Below are 24,557 nucleotides of genomic sequence, written 5' to 3' on the forward strand. Positions count from 1 at the left end.
CCACCCCCACCCCCACTCTGGCCTATCACCCTCACCTTAACCTCCTTCCACCTATTGCATTTCCAACGTCCCTCCCCCCAAGTCCCCCCTCCCTACCTTTTATCTTAGCCTGTTGGACACACTTTCCTCATTCCTGAAGAAGGGCTCAGGCCTGAAACATCGATTCTCCTGCTCCTTGGATGCTACCTGACCTGCGCTTTTCCAGCAACACAATTTCAGCTCTGATCTCCAGCATCTGCAGTCCTCACTTTCTCCTCGAAGAATCCCTACACAGGTCCTCCTTCCTAGCCGTGCCTATGTTAGTCCCAACGTGAACCACAACAACTGAATCTTCTCCCTCTGGCTCCAATATCCTTTCAAGCCGGTCAGAGATATCCTGCACCCTGGCACTGGGAGGCAACACACCATGTGGGACTCCTGATCCAGCTCGCAAAGGATACTATCTATCTCCCTAATTATACAATCCCTTATAACAACTACTTGTCTTTTTGCTCCCCTCTCTTGAATGACCTTCTGCACCATGGTGCCGTGGTCAGCTGGCTTATCCTTTCCACAGCCCTTTCCCCTCATCCGTACAGGGAGCAAGAATCTCATGTATTGGACAAGGTCAAGGGTGAAGGTTCCTCCACTCCTGAACTCAGAATTCCCCTACCTGCCTCATGTAGAGTCATACCCTGTTGTCCCTGATCACTAACTGAATTTGGATTAGTTAACCTACTGGGTGTGACTGCCTCCTGAAACAGAGTCCAGGTAACTCTTTCCCCCTCCCAGATGTGCCGCAGTGTTTGAAGCTCAGATTCCAGATAATCAATTCTGATCCGGAGATCTTCCAGCAACCAATGCTTGCTGCAGTGTGGTCACTGCCTTTCACTGGCCTTAGAGGAAGATGGCCCAGTGATAATATCACTGGACTGTTAATCCAGAGGCCCAATTTTAATTTCTGCCATGGTAGGTGATGGAATTTAAATACAATCAAAAATCTGGAATTAAGAGTCTAATTATGACTATGAATTCATTGTAGATTGTCAGGAAAACTCCATTTGGACTAATGCCCTGTAGGGAGGGAAACTGCCATCCTTAACTGGTCAGGCCTACCTGTGACTCCAGGCCCCGCAATGCAATGTGGTTGAGTTTTAACTGCCCATATTGAGAATAGATGCAGGTCTAGCCAGTGATGTCCTCATCCCATGAATGAATTGTTATAAAAGTCCCTGACTCCTCTTCAGACATTTCACTTGCTGACTGACTGCTGTTGTTCATGCCCCCCTACCACACTAATTTGAACCTTCCTCAGTGACACTAGCAAACCTCCCTGCCAGGATGTTGGTGCCCCTCCAGTTAAAGTGCAGCCTGTCTTTTTTTTACGGGTATTCCCTTTCCTGGAAGGCATCCTAATGATCCACATACCTGAAATCCTCCCTCCTGTCCATTCTTTAGCTATGTATTTAACTAAACCATCTTCTATTCTGAGCTGCACTGTCATGTGACCCAGGAAGTAATTCTGTGATTACAACTCTAAAGGTCTTTCTTTTCAAGTTACTACCTAATTCCCTGTGCAAGACCTTATCTCTCTTTCTAACTATGCCAACCAATATGGACTACAGTCTCCAGCTGCTCTCTCTACTAACTTAAACAAAGTAAAGCCAACTTGACTCGATCTTCATCCTGATCAATACCCACCTTTCTAAATGTTGATTAATCTTGTCCCTCAACATTTTTCCAATAATTTCCCTAACACTGATGGCAGGCGTACTGCTCTGTGATTAATTGGCCTATCCCTGTTGCCTTTCTTGAACAAAGGAACTACATAAGCTATCCTCCAGTATCTGGCATGTCACATGTGGCCAGTGAAATGTTAAATATCTCTGCTAGGACTCAGCAGTCTCTTCAGTTCCCTTCCCTAGCCTGGGAACATCTCATCAGGCCCTGGAGATTTTTGCACTTTTATTCCGATAAAACATCTGACACCACCTCCTTCTATAACTTAACATTGTTTTAGAACCTCACATCCCAACTGAAATCTCTGGGTAGTGTTTTCCTTCTTTGTGACTATAGATGGGTAATGTCTAAAAAGAATATTTCTCATGTCCTCTGGTTCCTTGCACAAATTCCCCCCCTTAATCTCTAACAGGCTCTACTCTCCCTGCTAATCCTCTTAATATACTCAAAATGTCTTTGAGTTACTTCATTCTGTCTACCAGAAGTATTGGTGGCTCCTCTTTGACTTTATTTTTTTTTAAACCAACCCCATCATGAATTCTATACTTTTGACAGGCTTCCCTGTTTTTAATGCACTGTACCTGACATATGCTTCCTTCTTTTTCTTTATCAACTTGATATCCCTTGACAGGCAGGGTTCCCTGGACTTGCCCTTGCCTCTTAGAGGAACATACTGGCCTTGAATTCTCACCATACTACCGTTAAAACCTCCCACTATTCAAATGTAGATTTCCCTGCAAGTAGCTGCACCCGGTCTGTTTTCCAGATGCTGTCTAATCTTACTGAAATTGGCTCTTCACCCAATTTTACACACTTTTGTGTTGTCCTTCTCCCATTTCATAATGACTTTGAAACTTACAGTTATGGTCACTATCCCCAAAATGCTGACTCACTGACACTTAACTGCTTGACAGTATATTCCCTTGGATTAGGTCTAGCAATGACCTATCTCTTGTAGAACTATATATATACACACACACTGGCACAAAAAAAGCTTCCTGGATGCACTTTAGAAATTCCACTATGTCTAATCCTTTCAGACTAAGGCGATCACAGTTAATGTTAGCAAAGTCAAACTTCCTTCAGCTATAACCCTATTTCTCTTGTACCTTTGTGTTTTGCCTACATATCTGCTTCTGTCTCCCGTCTGGCTGCTGGGAGACCCATAGTATAATCCCAGCAAGGTGATCACCCCTTTTATTTCTCAGCTCTATCCAAATGCTCTCATATGTACAGCCTTCTAGGGCATCCTCCATCATTAATTTGTCAGTAATGCAATAGCCACTCTTGGATTTCTTCTCGTGCTTCTCTCCCACCCCTCCTTGTCTGTGCTTCTACCAATCCATTCTCAAGTGTTGATCGATGCTTTTAAGGTCTTAGCTTCATCTGCCTTGCCAGTCAGCTCCTTGTATTAAAATATGCACACTTTAGCTTTGCAGACCTTCTGTATGCTTTATCTTGCCTATGTCTTCTTCACTGCCTGAACTGTCCTAGTAACCCTCCTATGTCTGAATGGACCTTGCTCCTGAATTTTCTCTTTGCCCATCCCCTTCCAAATTAGTTTAAAACCTCCCTGACAGCACAAGTAAAACTCTCGGCAAAGTTCAGGTGCCATCCATCGAGCTTATATAGGTCCAGCCTACCCCAAATGTCCCAGTGATCCAGAAACCCAAAGCCCCTATCTCTTGGGCTGACCTTTTAGCAATCTGTGTTCATCTGACCTGTCTTTGTATTCCTGTGCTCAGCATATGGCACTGAAGGTAATCCAGGGATTACAACCTTAATAGCCTTATCAAGGTTATGTTGCATTGAAGTTTTCTCAATTTCCTATTATGTTTTCCTTATTTAATTTGCATTTGGTCTTTCATGTTTCGACTTTGGAAGTTTTTTTAATACAATTCAGTTGAATTTAATCAATTTTTATTTCTTAATCTGAAATCGTTTTTAGCACCTTTTTCAAACAAAAAAATTTCTTGTTTCTAAGGGCAAACTTGTTTTCAAAGTCATTACCACAACATCTGAGAAGCCTTCAGCTGTTTAGCCTGACCAATTGCATTCTGTTGCTTTTATTCAAGATATTTTAATTGCAGACATTTGTCTTGCACCCTTAAGCATGCCTTCATCTTGCAGCATATATGTTTAATGGCTGATATCTAGAAGAATAATTTGTGTGATGACTCCTGGGATTAAGCTGATAATTTATTGCTGTATTTTGCTCTCCTATGTTTTCTACAATTTGGAAGTCAATAAAGGACATGCTACGTAAGACTGTGGCTTGATCTTTAGGATGTCGAGTGAACTTTACTGACTCAATTGTTGCAGTACCTCGTGTAGGAGAACAATACAATATCATGCTTTATTTTAGAGTCATCAAGTACGAAAACAGGCCTTTGGTGCAGCTCATCCATGCTGGCCACATATCCTTGGTGCTTGGTGCATATCCCTCTAACCCCTTCCTGTTCTGTACCCATGTGGTTGCCTTTTAAATTTTGTAATTGTACCAGTCTCCTCCACTTCCTCTGGCAGCTCATTCCATATATGCACCACCCTTTCGTGAAAAAGTTGCCCCTTAGGTTCCTTTTTAAATTTTTACCCCCTCTCCCTAAACCTATCCCCTCTAGTTCTGGACTCACCCAACCCAAGGGAAAGATCTTGTTTATTTACCCGATCCATAACCCCTCCGGATTTTATAAACCTCTATAAGGTCACCCATTAGCTTCTGACACACCAGGGAAAATAACTCCAGTTTATTCAGCCTCTGTAACTCAAACCCTACCCAATCCTGGCAACATCCTTGTAAATCTTTTCTGAACCCTTTCGAGTTTCACGACATCCTTCCAATAGGAATAAAAACATATTTGCACACAATATTCCAAAGGTGGCCTAACCACTATCCTGTATAGCCACAACATGACCTCCCAACTCCAATACTCATTGCTCTGAACAATAAAGGAAAGCCTACCAAGTGCCATCTTCGCTATCCTGTCTACCTGCAACTCCACTTTCAAGGAGCTATGAACCTGCGATCCAAAGTCTCTTTGTTTAGCAACACTCCCTAGGACCTTACCATTAAGTGTATCAGTCCTGTTCTGATTTGCCTTTCCAAAATGCAGCACCTCACATTTATCTAAACTCCATCTGCCATTCCTCAGCCCATTTGACCCATTTGATCAAAATCCCGTTGTACTCTGAGGTAAACTTCACTGTCCACTATACCTCCAATTTTGGTGTCATCTGCCAACTTACTAACTATGTTCATATCCAATTCGTTTATATGATTGACAAGCAGTGGACCCAGCACCGATCCTTGTGGCACTCCACCGGTCACAGGCCTCCAGTCTGAAGAATAACTCTCCACCACCATCCTCTGTTTTCTACCATTGAGCCAGTTCTGTATCCAAATGGCTAGTTCTGTCTGTCTTCCGTGTGATCTAACCTTGCTCACCAGTCTACCATGAGGATTCTTATGGATCACTTCTGCTGTTCTGCTCTCATCAATCCTGTTTGTTACTACTTCAAAAACTCAATCAAGTTAGTGAGACACTGTTTCCCACGTGCAAAGCTGTGTTGACTATCCCAAATGAGTTCCTGCCTTTCCAGATAAGTGTAAATCCTGTCCTCTCCTTTATACTCTTCTAGGGCTTCATATGATCTCTGCTGTCTATACTTGACATATGGTTCCTTCTTATTCTTGACCAAAACCTCAATTTCTCTAGTCATACAATATTCCCTATACCTATCACCCAACAGGAACATACCATCTCTGGATTTATGTTATCTCACTTTTTAAAGGCTTCCCATTTTTCAACTGCCCCTTTACCAGTAAACTTCTACCCCCAATCAAATTTTGAAAGGTCTTCCCTAATACTTTCAAAATTGGCCTTCCTCCAATTTAATCTTTAACTTTTATATCCCGTCTATCTTTTCCATCACCATATTTTAAAACTAATGTGGTCACTGGCCCCAAGTGCACCCCCACTGACACCTCAGTCACCTGCCCTCTCATTTCTGAAGAATGGGTCAAGTTTTGTACTATCTCTAGTGTGTACATCCACATACTGAATCTCAATTTTCTTGTGCACAGTTAACAAATTCCTCTCCATCCAAGCCCATAACATTGTGTCTTTGGAAAGTTAAAATCCCTTAGTATAACCACTCTTATTTTTACAGATAACTGAGATCTCCTTATAAATTTGTTTCTCAATTACCTGCTGACTACTGGGAGGTCTGTAGTACAATCCCAATAAGGTGATCATCCCTTTCTTATTTCTCCGTTCCACCCAAATACCTTCCCTGGATGTATTCCCAGGAAAATCTCCCCAAGTACAGCCATAATATTATCCCTAATCAAAGCGCCACTCCCCTTCCTCTCTCAGCCTTTTCTATCCTTCCTAGAGCATCTACAGGAAAAAGTGAGGACTGCAGATTAAGGAGATCAGAATTGAAATTTGTGCTGGAAAAGCACGGCCAGTCAGGCAGAATCTGGGGAGCAGGAGAGTCGACATTTCAAACACGAGCTCTTCATCAGGAATGAGGGGGTGACCCTCATTCAAAGAGGGTCAAATGAGAAGGGAAACAAATTGGGGGAGGTAGATTGGGGGTGAGGGTGGGGTGTGTGTGTGATGGTGATAGGTTGAAGAGGAGGGTGGAGCAGATAAGTGGGAAGGAAGATGGACAGATCGGGCAGTGCAGAGTTGGAAGGTTGGATCTGGGATAAATTGGGGGGAGGGGAAATGAGGAAACTGGTGAAATCGGCATTGATCCCTTGTGGCTTGAGGGTCCCAAGGCGGAAGATGAAGCGTTCTTCCTCCAGGTATTGGATGGCTAGAGTTTGGCAGTGGAGGGGACCCAGGACTTGCATGTCCTTGGAGTGAGAGGTGGAGTTGAAGTGTTCGGTCACAGGACAGTGGGATTGTTTAGTTTTCGACTATAGTATACATCCTGGGACACTAAGCTGCCAGTCCTGTCCATCCCTGAGCCTTGTCTCAGTAATTGTTATGATATCCCAGTCCTGTGCTCCCAACCATGCCCTGAGTTCGTCTGCCTTACATGTTGGCCTCTTAGATTGAAATAAATGCAGTTTAATTTATCAGTCCTGCCTTGTTCTTTGCTTTGTTGTGTACATTTATACCTCCGGTCCTCCTGCAGTAGTGGGAGTGGTATTTTTAATTAGGGACTGCCATAGTTTTAAGGGCTTAGGTAGAGAGGAATTTAAGTGCGAACAAGAAAAGTTTGAGTCAGTGTGTGAATGTACTGAGTAGAGAGGGTGCAAAACCTGACCTACTGTTAGGAAATAAGGCAGGCTAGGTGACTGAGGTGTCAGTGGGCGAACATTTGGGGGCTATTAATTTTAGAATAGTGATGAAAAAGGATAGACCGGATTTAAAAGTTGAATTTCTAAATTGGAGGAAGGCCAATTTTGAAGGTGTTAGGCAAGAACTTTCAAAAGGATGTTATTAAATTGGAGAGGTTCAGAAAAGATTTGAGGATGTTGCTTGGACTGGAGGGTTTGAATTGTAACGAGAGGCTGAATAGGCTGGGACTTCTTTCAGTGGAGCAGTGGACGTTGTGGAATGACCTTATTGAGGTTTATAAAATCATGAGGGACTTAGATAAGGTAAATTGCAAAGGTCTTTTCCCTAGAATAGGGGAGTTCAAAACCAAGGGACTTATTTTTAAGCTGAGAGGAGAAAGATTTAAAAGATAACTGAGGGGCAACTTTTTCATACATAGGGTGGTTCATATTTGGAACTGCCAGAGGAAGTGTGAATGCAGCTACAGTTGCAACATTTAAAAGGCATTTGGATAGGTAAATGAAGTGTAAAGATTTATAGGAATATGAACCAAATGTGACCAAATGGGGCCAGTTTAGTTTGGGAGACTTGTTTGGCATGGACAAGTTGGACTGAAGGGTCTGTTAAAGGCAGTCAAGGGTAGCCAATTGAAAAAGGAAGGGAAACAAAATGTTGGAAACTAGTGATATGACAGATGATTAGGAATTTTGAGAACCAGCAGCAGATGACTCAAAAGCTAGTAGAGGGAGTAATAGATTATGAAAATAAATTGGTAAGAAATATAAAACAAAGAGCTTCTATGAATTTGTGAAGCGAGTACGACACACAGTTGCACACCTTTTTATACTGTTTCATGGATCCAGACTATTTCCCAGGGCAGAAATGGCTAACACGAGGGGTCATAGTTTTAAGCTGGTTGGAGGAAAGTATAGAGGGGATGTCAGAGGGGGGTTCTTTACACACACAGTTGAGAGCATGGAATGTGTTGCCAGCAGCAGTTGTGGAAACAAGGTCTTTGGGGACATTTAAGAGACTGCTGGACATGCAAATGGTCACAGAAATTTGAGGGTGCATACATGAGGATCAATGGTCGGCACAACATCATGGGTTGAAGGGCCTGTTCTGTGCTGTACTGTTCTATGTTCTCTATGTTCAGGCATGTTAAGCCCTTGGTATCTGCTATAAGTCTGAGTTTGACTTGGCGCACATATTTAAGAGTTAACAAAGCAAGTGTTGATCCTACAGAAAATAATCTGCAGAATTACTGTTGAGAATAGAGAGATGGCAGATGAATTGAATGGAAATTTTGCATCGGTCTTCCATAGCGAGGATATAAGAAGCATGCTGGAAATACTGTGAAATCAGGACTTGAAAAAGTGGGAGGGCCTCAAGTCCAGATACCAATGAAGTAGTACTGAGTAAATGAATTTCATCAGTGTTTTTTCTGCAATAGTGTATTTTAATTTTCCAAAACTTAAGTTTAAGGAAGATTCTGTTTAGATTGGAAAATAATTCTTGTAACTTTTTTATTCAAAAAGGGAGACAAAGCAGGAAACTACAGGCCAGTTAGCTAAATATCTATCATAGGACAAACATTAGAAGCTTTGATTTAAAGATGTTATAACAAGGCACTTGGATAAGTTCAAGATAATCAAGCAGAGTCAATGTGATTTTATCAAAAGGAAATCATGTTCAACTAATTTATACAAGTTCCTTCAAGCAGAGAGTAGAAATAAGTGAGCATTTTTCAGGCTGACGGGATATTACAAATGCCCAAGGAGTTGGAACTGGGTCCTCGTCTCTTTACAATGTATACAAATGCTTTGGATGAAGGGATCAAAGATATTGTTGCTAAATTTGCTGATGACTCAAAGATTGGATGGAAAAATGAGTTATGAAGAGGACATAAAACTGCAAAAGGATATATATAGGTTGAGTGAGTTGACCAAAGATCTGGCAAGTGGAGTACAATGCAAGGAAGTGTGAAATTGTCTATTTTGACAGCATAGGAGGTACAGCTAGTAATCAGGAAAGCTAATAGAATGTTCTGATTTTATTGTAAGTGGGATTGAATGCGGAAGTTGTGCTTAGGTGGACAGGGCATTGGTGAGACCAGATCTACAGTACTATGTACAGTACAGACAGTTCACAGATTGTGAACTAGCTGTGTTCTGAGTCTATTTGCAAGTAGATTTTGTATATGGGTTGGTACACAATGCAGGACAATGTAAAGCAGTTATTAATAACTAAGGGAAATGTCAGTGTGTTGGACGTTTATAATTACATTCCTCTTTTTCTCACTGGTACAATCTGGGTGTTGCCACGTGGCCAGCATATAATGCCCATCCTTAGTTGCCCTTGAGAAGGTAGTGGTGAGCTGCCTCCTTGAATTGGCTACCCCATGACGCCCTGAGGGAGGGAATTCTAGGATTATGGTCCAGTGACCATGAAGGAACAGCAATATATTTCCAAGTCAGGTTGGTGAGTGTCTTGGAAGGCAATTTGCAGGTCATGATGTTCCCATATATCTTCAGCCCTTGTCTTGCTAGATGGAGTAACCGTGTGTTTGGAAGGTGGTGAATTTGTGCAGTGCATCTTGTAGGCAATACACACTGCTGCTGATTGGCCGTGGTTGAAGGGGGCTGGGTGCAAATGGCAGTCATGTGGATTGCTTTATCATGGATGGTGTCAAACTTTGTGTTGTTGGAGTATTTGTCCAGCTAAGTGTGGGGGTATTCCATCACACTGGTGACTTGTGCCTTGTAGATGGTGCAAAAGGTTTTGGGGAATTGAGGTGAGTTACTTGCCACAGAGTTCTGAGCCTCTAACCTGCTCTTGAAGTCACTAATTATATGGCTAGTCAAGTTGAATTTCTTGTCAATAGTAAACCCCAAGGATGTTGTTGATTGTTAGATTCGGTGATAGTAACACCATTGAATGTCAAGGTGCAGAATCTGGACTCAATGAGTTAAACTATAGGCAAGGAAACAACCTGTTTTTAACCTAGTACCATCCTCATTCAGTATCAATACTCCTTGTTGAGCAACACTTGAAGAAAACAGAGGCTGGCATGGGCACAAAATTTACTCTGGGAGAGGGATTTCATTGTTGTTAAGTGTGACTCGACAGTAGCGTTACTGATTGAGTTGGTCAGGTCCTAAAAGATATAGCAAAGGGCAGACAACATATTTATCTGGATGCCTGATATTTGCTACAGACATGTGTCAATCCCCATCTGTATACTGTCCCACTGAATTCCTTATTACATCCCAACTTTGAAAAGCCTTCCTGTATGATAGTGTCATACGGTGGGCCGAATGGCCTTACTTCCACTCCTATGTCTATGTCTTATGATCCCTCATCTCAGATCTTTCCTTAAGCCTATCCACCACAAATCTCTGTTGGAAAGTTGCAAAGGCTGAGACTTCTGCATTTGCAGTCACAATTTGCTGCCCCTGAACACTGCCCAAATCAGATTATCCAGTGCGAAGAGGTATGATTGCTTCCTCTCTCTCTGCGTCACAATGTTTGTTGTTCAGCATCCAGCTCAATGGGCTAGATGGGTGCTTGCCAATATTTTTTTCAACTGTTGCAAAACATCAGTTTTTATATTCCAGTCCCCTTGCAAATAAAAATTACAGTTCTTAATCACTCGCTATACAGTGGCTCAGTGGTTAGCACTGCTGTCTGTCAGCACCAGGGAGCCGGGTTAGATTCCCGCCTTGGGTCTGTGTGGAGTTTGCACATTCTCCCTGTGTCTGCGTGGGTTTCCTCCGGATGCTCCGGTTTCCTCCCACAATCTAAAGATGTGCAGGTTAGGTGAATTGGCCATGCAAAGTTGCCCATAGTGTAAGGTGTGTTAGTCAGGAGTAAATATAGGGTAGGGGAATGTGTCTGGGTGGGTTATCCTTTGCAAGGTCGGTGTGGACTTGTTGGGCTGAAGGGCTTGTTTCTATACTGTAGGGAATCTAATCTATACCGGTGCAAGAACTTTGAATCATGCATCACGCCATTCCTATCTCTTTGTAATTCAGTTCTATAGTCACTCCAGTTATGGACCCCTTACTTAAGGAAAGATGTTGTTTAATTCAAGGCAGTTCAGAGAAAGTTCACTAGAATTATCCTTCGTATGAAGGGATTGCCTTATGAGTAAAGGCTGGACAAATTTGGACTCTACTCACTAGGGTTTAGAAGAATGAGAGGTGGTCTCATGGAAACATTTACCACCTACCAAATTTTTACCCACACGTTTACCTATCTTTGCTTCACAATTTGCATTCCTCCCTATCTTTTATCAGTAAATTTATCACTTACACCTTCTCTTCATCCAACACATTTATATAAATTGCAAATTTGAGATCCCAAAACTGACATACCATTTGTCGTATTCTGCTAGCCTGAACATAACACGTTCATGCACACCATATCTGATTCCAATTGGCCATGTTAGTTTCTTATCTCTTACATGTGAGCTTTTATTTTCTGGAGTTACTATTGATTTCGCACCTTAAGTGCATTTTGGCAGTCCCGAATGTCTGCCTTTGTCTTGCTTAATTAACAGTGCTGCGTTCCACCATTTTTTTCGAGCTTTGTATCCTTTCTAAATGTAGTGTGTCCTTTGTCGCCTTGTAGCTACATTTCTAATGGATGCCAGTTTATGCATGTTAATTTCTACTTGCGCTGTTGATTTGTGCATTGTTCCAAATGTTGCATACATTCAAATGAAGAGGCTTTACTTCTGTCTTTTTATGTAATTTCCAGCCTTCTTCATGTTGCATTTTTTAAAAGTTTTCATACTCTTGTTCTTTCTTAGCATACTCTAATCATCATTTCTCTCCCTTCCTTTCTCTCAGAAATAGATGTTGCATGCATTATTGACATCATTGGTATTAAACGTCGCAATGATTCAGGAGTTTATTTTGATTAGATTAGATTACAGTGTGGAAACAGGCCCTTTGGCCCAACAAGTCCACACCGACCCGCTGAAGTGCACCCACCCATACCCATTCCCCTACATTTACCCCTGCATCTAACACTATGGGCAATTTTTAGCATGGCCAATTCACCTGACCTGCACATCTTTGGACTGTGGGAGGAAACCGGAGCACCCGGAGGAAACCCACGCAGACACTGGGAGAATGTGCAAACTCCACACAGTCAGTCGCCTGAGGCGGGAATTAAACCCGGGTCTCTGGCGCTGTGAGGCATCTGTGCTAACCACTGTGCCACCCACGTCTGAACAGACTTCTGTGTCAGGTCAATTTCTAGACTTTTCTGAATAGCTATCTTGCACTTTACATATTTATCAATGGGAATTCATCTTCATAAGGAAATGTTTTAAAAACTTTGTTAATTGGTCTGCAAACCTGAAATTTCATCTTTGGTGTCACGTACTTAATTCCATGGAGTAGCAAGCAAACATTGTACTTGACCTTATTTTGGTATAGCTTAATACGCTTTATTTGTGTAAGAACTGTATGTGATCACTTATGAGGCAGTAATGCAAGTGTAAAAGACATGGATAAATATTGTAACAAAAGGTAAAGATGCCATTAGTCCCAGAGGACCATAGCCTTGTGCTCTCATTGGAGAGAGATGATTAGTGGTCAGTTTAACCTGATGGTCACATCGTCTCAGGCAAGACTGAGGAGGCAGGACCTTCATAATAACCTCAGCTGGTGCTGGAATTCAACCTGCGTTCTTGGTGTCACTGTGTATTGCAAACCAGCCATTCAACCAACAGAGCTAATTGACAAAGCAAGCACATGGTGCATCTTAAACAAAAACACAATTTTGGGAGAAACTCAATGTAAGCATCTATGGTGAGAAAACAGAGTTAATGTTTTGGGTCCAGAGACCCTTAACACCATAGCCACATGATGCATATTCTGCATTTTTCTCTCTCTATTTTATGTGCTACTGCAGAAGATAGCTCTTATTCGGGTACAGTTCCACATGTGCTGATGTTTTCCAGTATCTCAGCAGATGGGTGAGTCTTGAGTATCAGTAAATTACATCGCAACCTTGTCCTGTTCAGTTTTTTTGTAATATTCTTATGAGAGTCAATAAAGATATTATGCTTTTGTCCTTTTCCACAAAATGAGGGAATGTTTGTTGTCTGTAGGACAATTTTGGGTAATACAGTTGCTCGTTGGCTAGCACTGCTGCCTCTCAGTGCCAGGAACCCAGGTTTGATTCCAAGCTTGGGCAACTGCCTGTGTGGAGTTTGCATATGTTCCCAGTGGGCTTCCGTTGGGTGCTCTGGTTTCCTCCCACTTTCCAGAGATGTGCAGGTTAGGTGGATTGGCCATGCTAAATTGTCCTTGATTGATAAAGTCTGTAGCCTTAGAACTTGTCCTTATACATTTAGACTAAAATGTAATACTGAATTATAGAACACATTTGCTGCACACCAGAAAATAAGCCAACAGGCAGGGAGGGTCAGGCCACAAAAAGGGATAACCCAAATTATGCAGAAGATAAAAACATCTGTTCTCATCAAGTGATGAGAGGTGATGCATTTTGGAAGGTTGAATTTGAAAGCAGAGTACAGGATTAAGGATAGGATTCTTGGTAGTGTGGAGGAACAGAGGGATCTTGGGGTGCAGGTACATAGATCTGGATATGGATGCTTTGGAGCGGGTTCAGAGGAGGTTTACCAGGATGCTGCCTGGACTGGAGGGCTTATCTTATAAGGAGAGGTTGACTGAGCTCGGACTTTTTTCATTGGAGAAAAGAAGGAGAAGAGGGCACCTAATTGAGGTATACAAGATAATGAGAGGCATAGATAGAGTCAATAGCCAGAGACTATTTCCCAGGGCAGAAATAACTAACACGAGGGGTCATAGTTTTCAGCTGGTTGGAGGAAAGTATAGAGGGGATGTCAGAGGCGGGTTCTTTACACAGAGAGTTGTGAGAGCATGGAATGCGTTGCCAGCAGCAGTTGTGGAGGCAGGGTCATTGGGGACATTTAAGAGACTCCTCGACATACATATGGTCACAGAAATTTGAGGGTGCATACATGAGGATCAGTGGTCGGCACAACATCGTGGGCTGAAGGGCCTGTTCTGTGCTGTACTGTTCTATGTTCTATAACAGATGCTCTAAGGCAGTTAAGAAGTTTTGCCTTAACATCAATGAATCTATGTAAACAGGACACAGCGATAACATTCACAGCTGTTTAATTCTGACCCCAACACGAAACTCTGTATCATTAAAAGCCTTGTAATTAATGGTCAGGTCCTATCAATTATAATGGATTCTTATTACCTGTATGAAGGTTTACTCGCTGAGCTGGAAGGTTAATTTTTCAGACCTGTCATCACCATACTAGGTAACATCTTCAGTGAGCCTCCAGCTGAAGCACTGGTGGTGTAGCCCGCTTTCTATTTATATGTTTGGTTTTCCTTGGGTTGGTGATGTCATTTCCTGTGGTGACGTTATTCCCTATGGTGATGTCATTTCCTGTTTTTTTTTCCTCAGTGGGTGGTAAAAGAGATCCAAGTCAATGTGTTTGTTGTTAGAGTTCCAGTTGGAATGCCATGCTTCTCGGAATTCTTGTGCATGTCTCTGTTTGGTTTGTCCTAGGATGGATGTGTTATCCCAGTCGAAGTGGTGTTCTTCCTCATCCGTATAAGGATACTAGTGAGAGTGGGTCATGTCTTTTTGTGGCTAATTGACGTTCATATATCCTGGTGGCTAGTTTTCTGCCTATTTGTCCAATGTAGTGTTTGTTGCAGTCCTTGCAAGGAATTTTGTAAATGACATAGTTTTGCTTGTTGTCTATATAGGGTTTTTCACATTCATTAGCTACTGTTTTAGTGTGTTGGTGGGTTTGTGGGCTACCATGATGCCAAGGGGTCTGAGTAGTTTGGCAGTCATTTCCGAGATGCCTTTGATGTAGGGGAGAGTGGCTAGGGTTTCTGGGATGTGTTTTGTCTGCTTGATTGGGTTTGTTACTGAGAAATAGGACTGATCATTGTGTACCCTCTTTTTGCATATACTGTATAGGTGATTTTTCTCTGCTCTGCATAGTTCGTCTGCAGTGTGTGGTGGCTCGTTGAAATAATTTTGTAATGCAGCTTCATTTGTGGATGTTGGGATGATTGCTTCTGTAGTTCAATATTTGGTCCGTATGTGGTGTTTTCTTGTAGATGCTGATTTGAAGTTCCCCATTGGCTGTTTGCGCTACTGCGACATCTAGGAATGGTAGTTTGTTGTTGTTTTCCTCCTCTTTAGTGAATTTTATGCCAGTAAGGATAGTATTAATGGTCTTGAAAGTTTCCTCTAATTTATTTCATTTCGTGATGACAAATATCCACGTAGCGGACCCAAAGTTTGGCCTGGAGGGTTGGCAGAGTTGTTTGTTAGAGTCTCTTCATTACTGCCTCTGCTTAAAAACCCTGATATCAGAGATCCCATGGGTGTTCCGTTGGTTTGTTTGTAGGTTTTGTTGTGAAAGGTGAAGTGGGTGGTAAAGCATAGGTCCATTAGCTTAACGATACTGTCCTTGCTGATGAAGTTGGTGGTGTTTGGTGTATGTGTCTTTGGTTCTTCTAATAGTGTAGTCAATGTTTCTTTGGCCAGGTTGATGTTGATGGATGTGGACAGGGTTGTTACGTCAAAGGAGACCATGATTTCATCCTCTTCTATCTTGGTGTCTTTGGTCTTCAGAAATTCTTGGGTGGAGTGGATGGAGTGGCGTAAGTCTTCTACTAAGTGTTTTAGTCTTTGGTGTAGCTCCTTGGCCAATTTGTAAGTTGATGTTCCAGGTAGCCAGACGATGGGTCAAAGTGAGGGTGGGGGCTCCCGGTTTATGGATTTTTGGTAATCCGTAGAAGCGTGGTGTGTTGGATCCGTCTGGTATCATTTTTTGGACATTGGTCCTATTTATTTCTCCAGATTTCTGAAGTTTTTTTTGAGTAGGGCTGCGATTCAGTTCTCGTTGTGGGGTCAGGTCTATTGTTACTTGTTAGTTTCTGCAAGTTTGGAGTTCAATGTAGCTAAGTGTGAGGTGATTCACTTTGGTAAGAGTAATAAAAAGATGGGGTACTGGGCTAACGGTCGGATACTTGGTAGTGTGGATGAGCAGAGGGATCTTGGTGTCCATGTACACAAATCTTTGAAAGTTGCCACCCAGGTAAATAGTGCGGTGAAGAAGGCATACTGGCTTTTATTGGTAGAGGAATTGAGTTCCGGAGTACTGAGGTCATGTTGCAGTTGTATAATACTCTGGAAGATGGTTAGGGGTTTAGATAGGGTCGACAGTGAGAATCTTTTTCCAAGGGGGCATAGCTTTAAATTAAGAGGTGGTAGGTATAGGATAGATGTTAGGGGTAGGTTCTTTACTCAGCGTGTCGTGAGTTCATGGAATGCCCTGCCAGTAGCAGTGGTGGACTCTCCCTCATTATGGGCATTTAAGCAGGCATTGGATAGGCATATGGAGGATAGTGGGCTAGTGTAGGTTAGGTGGGCTTGGATCGGCGCAACATCGAGGGCCGAAGGGCCTGTACTGCGCTGTATTCTTCTATGTAGTGCATTCGCTTTCTCAATGTAGTCTTTGATTTAAAATGACTATCAAGCATCCTTTGTCTGCAGGTAGGATCACAGTGTTTTTATTTTTTTTAGTCTTTCTAGAGCTTTCCTTTCTTGTGTATTGTGTGCTTTCTTCCTTTTTCCTGCTAAATGTTGGTCTGACTGTCTGTCTGATGGTTTGCTGGGTTTCTTCTGAGAGTTGGGTGTCTTTCAGTGTGGTTTCTAACGCTGCTAAGAGATCTTTCTTGTCCGCATCCTGGAAGTTGTAATTTAATCCTCTTACTCAGACAGCTCTTTCAGTGGCTGTTAAGGGTCGGTCAGATTTTTTTAAATCCATGCTTCTCTGTTGTCAGTGTTTGTTATTTTGTGTAAGTTTGTATAGTTTTTTTCTGCAGGTCAGGCTTTTTCATTTTCTGGGTTTGTTGCTGTCTAAATCTATGACTTTTTGTATTGTCTGTCCATTCATGGTTTGTTGCAGTAGTGAGTGCTTCATCCGGAGGCTCACTGAAGATGTTACCTAGTATGGTGACGAAATGTCTGAAAATGAACCTTTCAGCTCAGTGAGCAAACCTAAGCCTGAGCTACAAATCTTCTTAAAACTCACTAATTGTTATTACCCTTGCAAGCTAGGCAGAAGCCAAGGGACAGACATTTTTCTGTTAAAAGTTGCTGACTTGAGAGTTCAAAACGACGAGAGAGAGAGAGAGACCATTTTAGTGCTGAGACTGCGGAAGCCAGTAGAAAATTTACTCTTTGTGCTTGCTTGCTATGGATTGAATTTAATCGTATTTTGAGACTTTATGATGGTTTTGAGTCGCCATTACTGGTTATGAAATGCAAACTCTGTGAAAAGTAATATTGATGAAGCTTTAACTTGCTGTTCTTACAGACCATGACTGCCCCACTGTCAATTCTAACTAATCAGATCTCGTCTTATTTGAATTGGAATTGCAACTCTGAAAAGAAAGCATGTTTAATTCGAGACTAATGGATCAGTTTAAATACAACCTTACAGTAACATCTCAGCCTCAGGTACAGAATGATTCTGTACTTAAGATAAAAAGTGGGAGTCTGTTTCTCGCTTAAAATTATTCTAAACCTAGCATTGAAGAGATTCTAATACCATCTGTCGGGAAGCCATTTTATGGTCAAAAGTTTGCCTCCTTGCTAAGAAGTCATTTTGTAAAAAAAAAGGTATCAGACATGCAAGCTGTGCAAGGTTATCATATGAACTCTTCCAGTTAATTCCGACTGGTACCTCTTTATGATAGGAACTTATCTTGCCAGTAGACACCTAATTCGGCTGGATTTGTTTTTCCCACCTGATGACTGGCTCACGGCCTGTAGGAGTGATCAGTCAAGCATGCACAGACCTGTCAATTAACTTCTTTACGAATTATCTTTCACTGTTATCTGTCTAATTAAGAACGTAGTGTTTCTGTAAACCTTTTGTCTAAAGGAAGCCATTTTATGTCAGAACAGCAGAGTAGCCTGCTAGGGCTCTTGAAGAGCTGATATCCTACTCTTCTGGGTTATTAGAACCTAGTTAGCCTGGCGTATAGGTATCAGTGTTATGTTGTAATAGTGGTGTTATTGGTAAATAAAGGGGAAGACTAAAATTAAACTAAACTGTAAGAGGTTTTATTATTCCAGACTGCCAAAGAGCATGATTTCTGGGACAAACCAAGACAGGCTTACATGTTGAGTCGCTAGGTGGATTAGCCATTGGAAGTGCAGGGTTATGGAGATAAGTTAAGGGTTTGGGTGGGATGCTACTTAGAGGGTCTGTGCGAACTCTGGCCACATGGCTTGCTTCCTACATTACGGGGATTTTGTGATTCTAATTTTGGGAAACTTCATTATCTCTTCTTTTATTTCACACACCTCCAGTAGCATTCTGCACTTTCCTGACACTTGTCAAAATCGAGGTTGAGTTAGCTCGTGTTGTACTGCAATAACAATGATTTAGTCAATTTTCTTTGTATATAAACGCTAAGATGGATTAGAAAAATTATGTGCAACTGATTTTGGTGTGTATTCAACTCATCACAGGAATAGGCAGGTTTATAACAGTGTTCCCAGACAGTAGCAGTGGTAATATTACTGGAGTAGCAATCCAGAGGCTTGGACTGGTGCCCTGATGATGAGTTGAAATCCCTGCATATCAGGTTGAGGAATTCAGTTAGTTAATAAATCTGGAATAAATGCTGGTCTCATTAGTAATGATTCATCTGCTTCAGTCATATCTGTTGGGGAACCAATCAGTTATCTTTAACCGGTCTAGTCTTCATGTGACTCCTGTCTCAGAGTAACATGGTTGACACTTAACTGGCCAAGTAAACCACTCCATAGTAATTGTGCTTCCCATAGTGTTTAGAAAACTGTGCTTAAGCTTTCAATTTCTTTTCTGATGTGAGAAAACATTAACTTTTATAGTAATTGTGCTCCAAGTTGACTATGTAGGATTGACATGTTTTTATTTCTGCAGAGGATAAGGCTGCCCAGTCTCTGTTGAATAAGCTAATCCGCAGTAATCTGGTTCAATCGACACATCAAGTTGAAGTACTCCAGAGAGATCCAAATTCCCCTCTATACTCTGTGAAGTCATTTGAAGAACTACATTTGTAAGCATTTTTTTCTCTTGTATTACTGTTTAGGTTTCTGTTATGCCAGTACAGTCCATTCCAGATATAAATATCTATATCTAATTCAAGTTACCAAAAACATCCTATATACTGTTACAAAAATGCTTTTAGTTTTGCTTGGACGATTTAAGGTTTGAAGGATTGTGATTTATATTTCAAGTTTTGTAGATATGTCTGGAGTGGTATCTGTGCTGTAATGTTCTGTGTTCATTTAGTAGGGTTCTGGTGGATTGTGTGGGAATCTTTACTGGAAGTGAGAACTTCATAGACATGCCTATTCAATTCTTAGGCTCTCCCCTTCTGAGAACAATCACTGCAAGTGTAGTGGAAGAAAAGTTAATCCAGTTCTTCACTTTATGAATTACTGATGGTGATCCAATTGGTTGAAGGTTCCAACTTTCTGTCTAAACTATACAAGAAGTTGAGTGGTCTGCAGCCTGCCATCCACTGATGTGAGCTTCAGAAAGATTCCATCAAACCTTCAAAACAATGATCAGCGCATAGCATCGAAAATATCTTTGTCAGAGGAAGGCTACATGAATGATCTCTGGGATGAAGGGCTTGTTGTATGGGTCCATACTTGATGGATATTGAAAGGATGAGGGGGTATCTGATAGAAACTTGCAGAATACTGAGGGACCTGGATGGAGTGGACATAGAGATGTTTCCAGTAATAGGGACTAGGACCCGAGAGCACAATCTCCAAGTGAAGGGATGACTCTCTTAGAACTCAGAGGAGGAGGAATTACTCCAGAAGCAGTAATTAATCTATGGAGTTCATTACTATAGAGGGCTGTAGAGGCAGAGTCATTGAGTGTATTTAAATGAGATAAGTTCTTGATTAGTATGGGAATCAAGGATTGCGAGACAATGGGGTTGAGAAACGCATCAGCCATGATTGATCAGCAGAGACAAAATAAACTGAAGATGCTGGAATCCAAAGTAGTTAGGCAGGAGGATGGAAGAATGCAGCAGGCCAGGCAGCATCAGGAAGTGCAGAAGTTGACGTTTAGGGTATAACCATTCTTCAGGACTGGGGGGTGGCTGTGGGGGAGTTGCAGATGCAGGGGAGGGGTAGGCGCAGGGTGGTGAAGTAGGTATAGGTGAGGACAAGTAGAGGGTATGACCTGTTTGGTAACTGGGAGGAATGAATCTGGTTGGTGGCAGGGAACAGTGGAAGAGATTCAGGGAGAGAGGTTATTTGAAATTGGAGAACTCAGTGTTGAGTCCTCTGGGCTGCAGGGTGCCCAGGCGGAATAGGAGTTGTGGTGTGTTTTAACAATGGAGGAAGCCAAGGATGGTCATGTCAGAAAGGGAATGGTTGGGGAAATTGAAATGGGCAGTGGCTGGGAGTTCTGGTCAGCCACTGTGGACCCGGCTGTGATACTCGGTGAGCCGTCCCTTAAGATTACGCTCGGTCACCCCGGTGTGGTCTTCTCTACATCGTGAGTACCTGCTAAAGGAAACTCGGTTGGAAGAGAGGCAGGTGAGCGTCCTTCTCACCTGTTTGGTGCCCTGGATGGATGTGAGAGCATGACTTACTGGCAGGTTTTGCATGTTTCTGATTGCAGGGTAAGGTACCTGGGGGTTCGATGCAGGGGTGGCATGAACCAAGGACTATCTGAGGGAACGGTCCTTGCAGAAGGCAGAGAGAGGTGGGGAGGGGGAAATGTTCTTGCTGGTGGGGTCTATTTTAAGTTGGCTGAAGTGTTTGGGGATGATGCGTTGGATGCGGAGGCTGGTGGGTTGGTAAGTGAGGGCAAGGGGGACTCCGTCTTTATTGTATTTGCGGGGTTTAGAGTGGTGGAACGGGGAATGGAAGTGATGCAGTGGAGAGCCGTCTGGATGACGGCGGGTGGGAAAGCACATTGTTCAAAACGGGTGGATATCCCTCCTGTCGTCATCCAGACAGTTCTCTGCCACACCACCTCCATTCCCCGTTCCACCGCTCTAAACCCCCCCCTCCCTCCCCAAGTGCAATAAAGCGAGTCTCCCTTGTTTTCACCTACGACCCCACCAGTCTCCGCATTCAACACGCCATCCTCAAACACTTCTGCCAACTCAAAATAGACCCCACCACCAAGAACATCTTCCCCTCCCCACTCCCCTCTGCCTTCTGCAAGGACACTTCTCTCCGACAGTCTTTTGTTCATGCTACCCTTGCCACCGAACCCACAGGTACCTCCCCCTGCAACCGGAAAAGATGCAAAACCTGCCAGTACACCACCCCACTTGCCTCCAAATCATTCTTCCATGTGAGACAGAGATTCACCTGCCTCTCTTCCAACCTAGTTTACTGCATCAGGTGCTCCTGATATAATCTTCTGTACAGAACGGCTCACTGAGCGTTGCAGCTGGGTCCGCGGGGGCTGACCGGACCTCTTGGTCACCACCCATTTTAATTCCCCTTCTCATTGTCCCTTTCTGCCATGACTATCCTTGGCCTCCTCCATTGCCAAAACAAACCACAGCTCCTACTGTAAGAACAACATCTTATCTTCCTGGGCATCCTACAGCCTGGAGGACTCAACATTTGAGTTCTCCTCCAATTTCAAATAACCTCCCTCTCAATCCCCGACTCCCTTCCCAGCCCAACCCCCTCCCTTCCATTGCTCGCTGCCACCAACAGGATTAATTCCTCCGATTGAAGGACGCTCACCTGCTTCTCTTCCAGCTCTTACTCTCTACCTGTCTTCACCTATCCCCACTTCACCACCCTGTGCCCAACTGCCCCTTTTTCTGCAGCTCTCCCACACACCATACCCCAGTCCTGAAGAAGGGTTACACCTGAAACATCGACTTCTGCATCACAACATCCCTGGTCGTCTAAAGTTCACTTAACTTGCCATACCTATTCTTCATTCCCGCAGGAATGTGCCACTTCTGAACTCTTATTAGCAGTTGTTTGAAATACTCACTCATGTCCGATGTAGATTTGCCCTGAAACTGCAGCCTCCAATCAAAGTTCTCCAGTTTCAAATATAATTGTAGTATGCCTTCCACCAATTAAACACCTTAACCCAAGGACTGCTGTTATCCCTATCCATGAGTATCTTAAAACTCAGTTATGTGGTCACTACCTCTGAAATGCCACAACTCCACTCACCTGGCTGGGCTCATTTCTCAAAACCAAGTCCAGTATAACCCCTTCCTTGGGAGGACTGTTTACATACTGTTAAGAATCCCTCCTGAATGCTCCTTAGAAATTCTGCTCCATCCAATCCCCTAGCACAGTGAGTCCCAGTCAATATAGTGGAAGTTTAAAAACATCCACCACAACAATCTTGCTGTTTTTACATCTTTGCAAAATCTATCTACGTATTCTCTCCTATATCTCCCACTGGCTGTTGGGAGGCCTATAGTATACCCAGCATTGTGATTTCATGTTTCCTATTCCTGAGTTCTCGCTGCACAAGTCCTCTAATGTATCCTCCCTCAAATCAGCCATGAGATAGTCACTCCTTTTAATAGTATTGCAACTCCCCTATCCCTTTTACCTCCTTTTCTATCACACCTGAAACATTTAAATCCTGGGGTGTTAACCTGCCAGTCCTATCCCTCTTTAACCAAGTCTCATAATTGTAATAATGTCATAGTACCACGTACTCACGAAAGCTGTAAGTTGATCCAGCTTGCCTGTTATGATGTTTGTGTTGAAACATATGCATTTCAGACCTCTTTTCAGAGGCATTTCCTTACCTGTTCTCGTTCTTAGTATTATTTGCCTTGGTTTCTACTTCTCCCTCAATTTCTGCATCTACTATCCTACTCCTCTGGTTCTCATCTCCTTGCCTCACTAGTTTAAACACTCCTCAACCACTTTACTAAATACCCCCCCCAAAAAAGGGCATCAGTCCCAGTCCTGTCCGGGTGTAACCCATGCAGTTTGTACAGATCCCACCTTTCCCAGACCTGATCCCAATCTCCCATGAATCTGAAACCCTCCCCCTCATGCCATATTGTCAGCCACAAGTTTATCCTATATATCCTGCTGTTTCTACTCTGGCTCTTGACACTGGTAATTATCCTGAGATAACTACCTTTTGAGGCCCTGCATTTCAACACTTTCCTAGTTCTGTTCGTTCTGCTTTTAGGGTCTCATCTCTTTTTTTTAGAAACCTATATCATTAGTACCAATGTGTACCACAGCCACTGGCTGTTCACCCTCCTCTTCCAGAAGTCCTGCAACAGCTCAGAGATATCAAGGACCCGAGCACCAGGGATGCAACACACCATCCTGGACTCTTGTTTGCACCACAGAAGAGTCTATATATTACCCTTACAGTTGAATCCCCTAAGACTATGGCATTTCTATGCCTATTTCTTCCTCCCTCTGTAGCGGAGCCAACCATGGCGCCATCAAATTGTTTGAAAGAGATCACTTCAATTTAAGTTCGGTTGCATCAGTGAAAAGGCGCCGGCAGATTGGTGTAGAGTGAATGAAAAGGCTGGATTAGTATTGAAGTGTTTTACTGATTGCTTTTCCTTTTTAATCAATATTGTTAAAGGAAAGCAGTTTTGAAGGAGAACCTCTGGAGTTATCATCAGGTCACTCTTGTCTGAAATGTGTCATTATATTTGCAACATAAACCGGAATTGCTGAGGAACTCAGCAAATCTGGCCACATTAGATTAGATTTCTTACAGTGTGGAAACAGGCCCTTCGGCCCAACAAGTCCACACCACGCCACCGAAGCGCAACCCACCCCTACCCCTACCCCTACCCCTACATTTACCCCTTACCTAACACTACGGGCAATTGAGCATGGCCAATTCACCTGACCTGCACATCTTTGGACAGTGGGAGGAAACCGGAGCACCCGGAGGAAACCCACGCAGACACGGGGAGAACGTGCAAACTCCACACAGTCAGTTGCCTGAGTCGGGAATTGAACCTGGGTCTCTGGCGCTGTGAGGCAGCAGTGCTAACTACTGTGCCACCGTTGAGTTTTTTTCAGGCTTTTCAGATTTTGTCTCAAGTTTCCAGCGTTTGCAGATCTTTATTTTGTTATGTTTGCATCTGTTTTTTATGGAAGTTTGTTAGCATTGTTAGTTCTTTACTGCCATGATATTTTCTAGACAAATTAGAAAATATTTGCTGAGCTTTTTCTTTTATGAAGACCGAGTCCTTGAATTCTGGGCTGTCTTTCCAAAGCATTAATCATTACCTAATTTGTGAATCAGCACTTCTGTAACTATTTCTAAATGCCCCTATTTCTTGGTATACACACATGATTGTATTATTACAGATCAGTCATGATAACTACATAAATTTCTGTTTCTCCAATCAGTATAGTGTATTCATACTGTGTTCTGTCTCCTCAACGTTGGAAAGATTTGACGTAGGAAATGAAGTAGGCCGTTCA

The 24,557-nt window shown here is 42.7% G+C and overlaps 1 protein-coding gene across 2 annotated transcripts in view; it reads left to right on the top strand.

Moving 5' to 3' along the window:
• The window catches only part of LOC122540488 (ATP-dependent RNA helicase DDX19A-like), a 90,527-nt gene that overhangs the window by 18,187 nt on the left and 47,783 nt on the right, over positions 1–24,557 (top strand). For both annotated transcript variants that reach the window (XR_006309322.1, XM_043676359.1), the window contains exon 4: positions 19,036–19,171. Coding sequence is in view for 1 of the 2 variants with exons in the window: in XM_043676359.1 (XP_043532294.1) it covers positions 19,036–19,171 (136 nt within the window). In the remaining variant the exon portion in view is untranslated. The remainder of the gene's footprint in view (positions 1–19,035; positions 19,172–24,557) is intronic.

The sequence above is a fragment of the Chiloscyllium plagiosum genome, chromosome 34 (genome assembly GCF_004010195.1).
Source record: "Chiloscyllium plagiosum isolate BGI_BamShark_2017 chromosome 34, ASM401019v2, whole genome shotgun sequence".
Lineage (NCBI taxonomy): Eukaryota > Metazoa > Chordata > Chondrichthyes > Orectolobiformes > Hemiscylliidae > Chiloscyllium > Chiloscyllium plagiosum.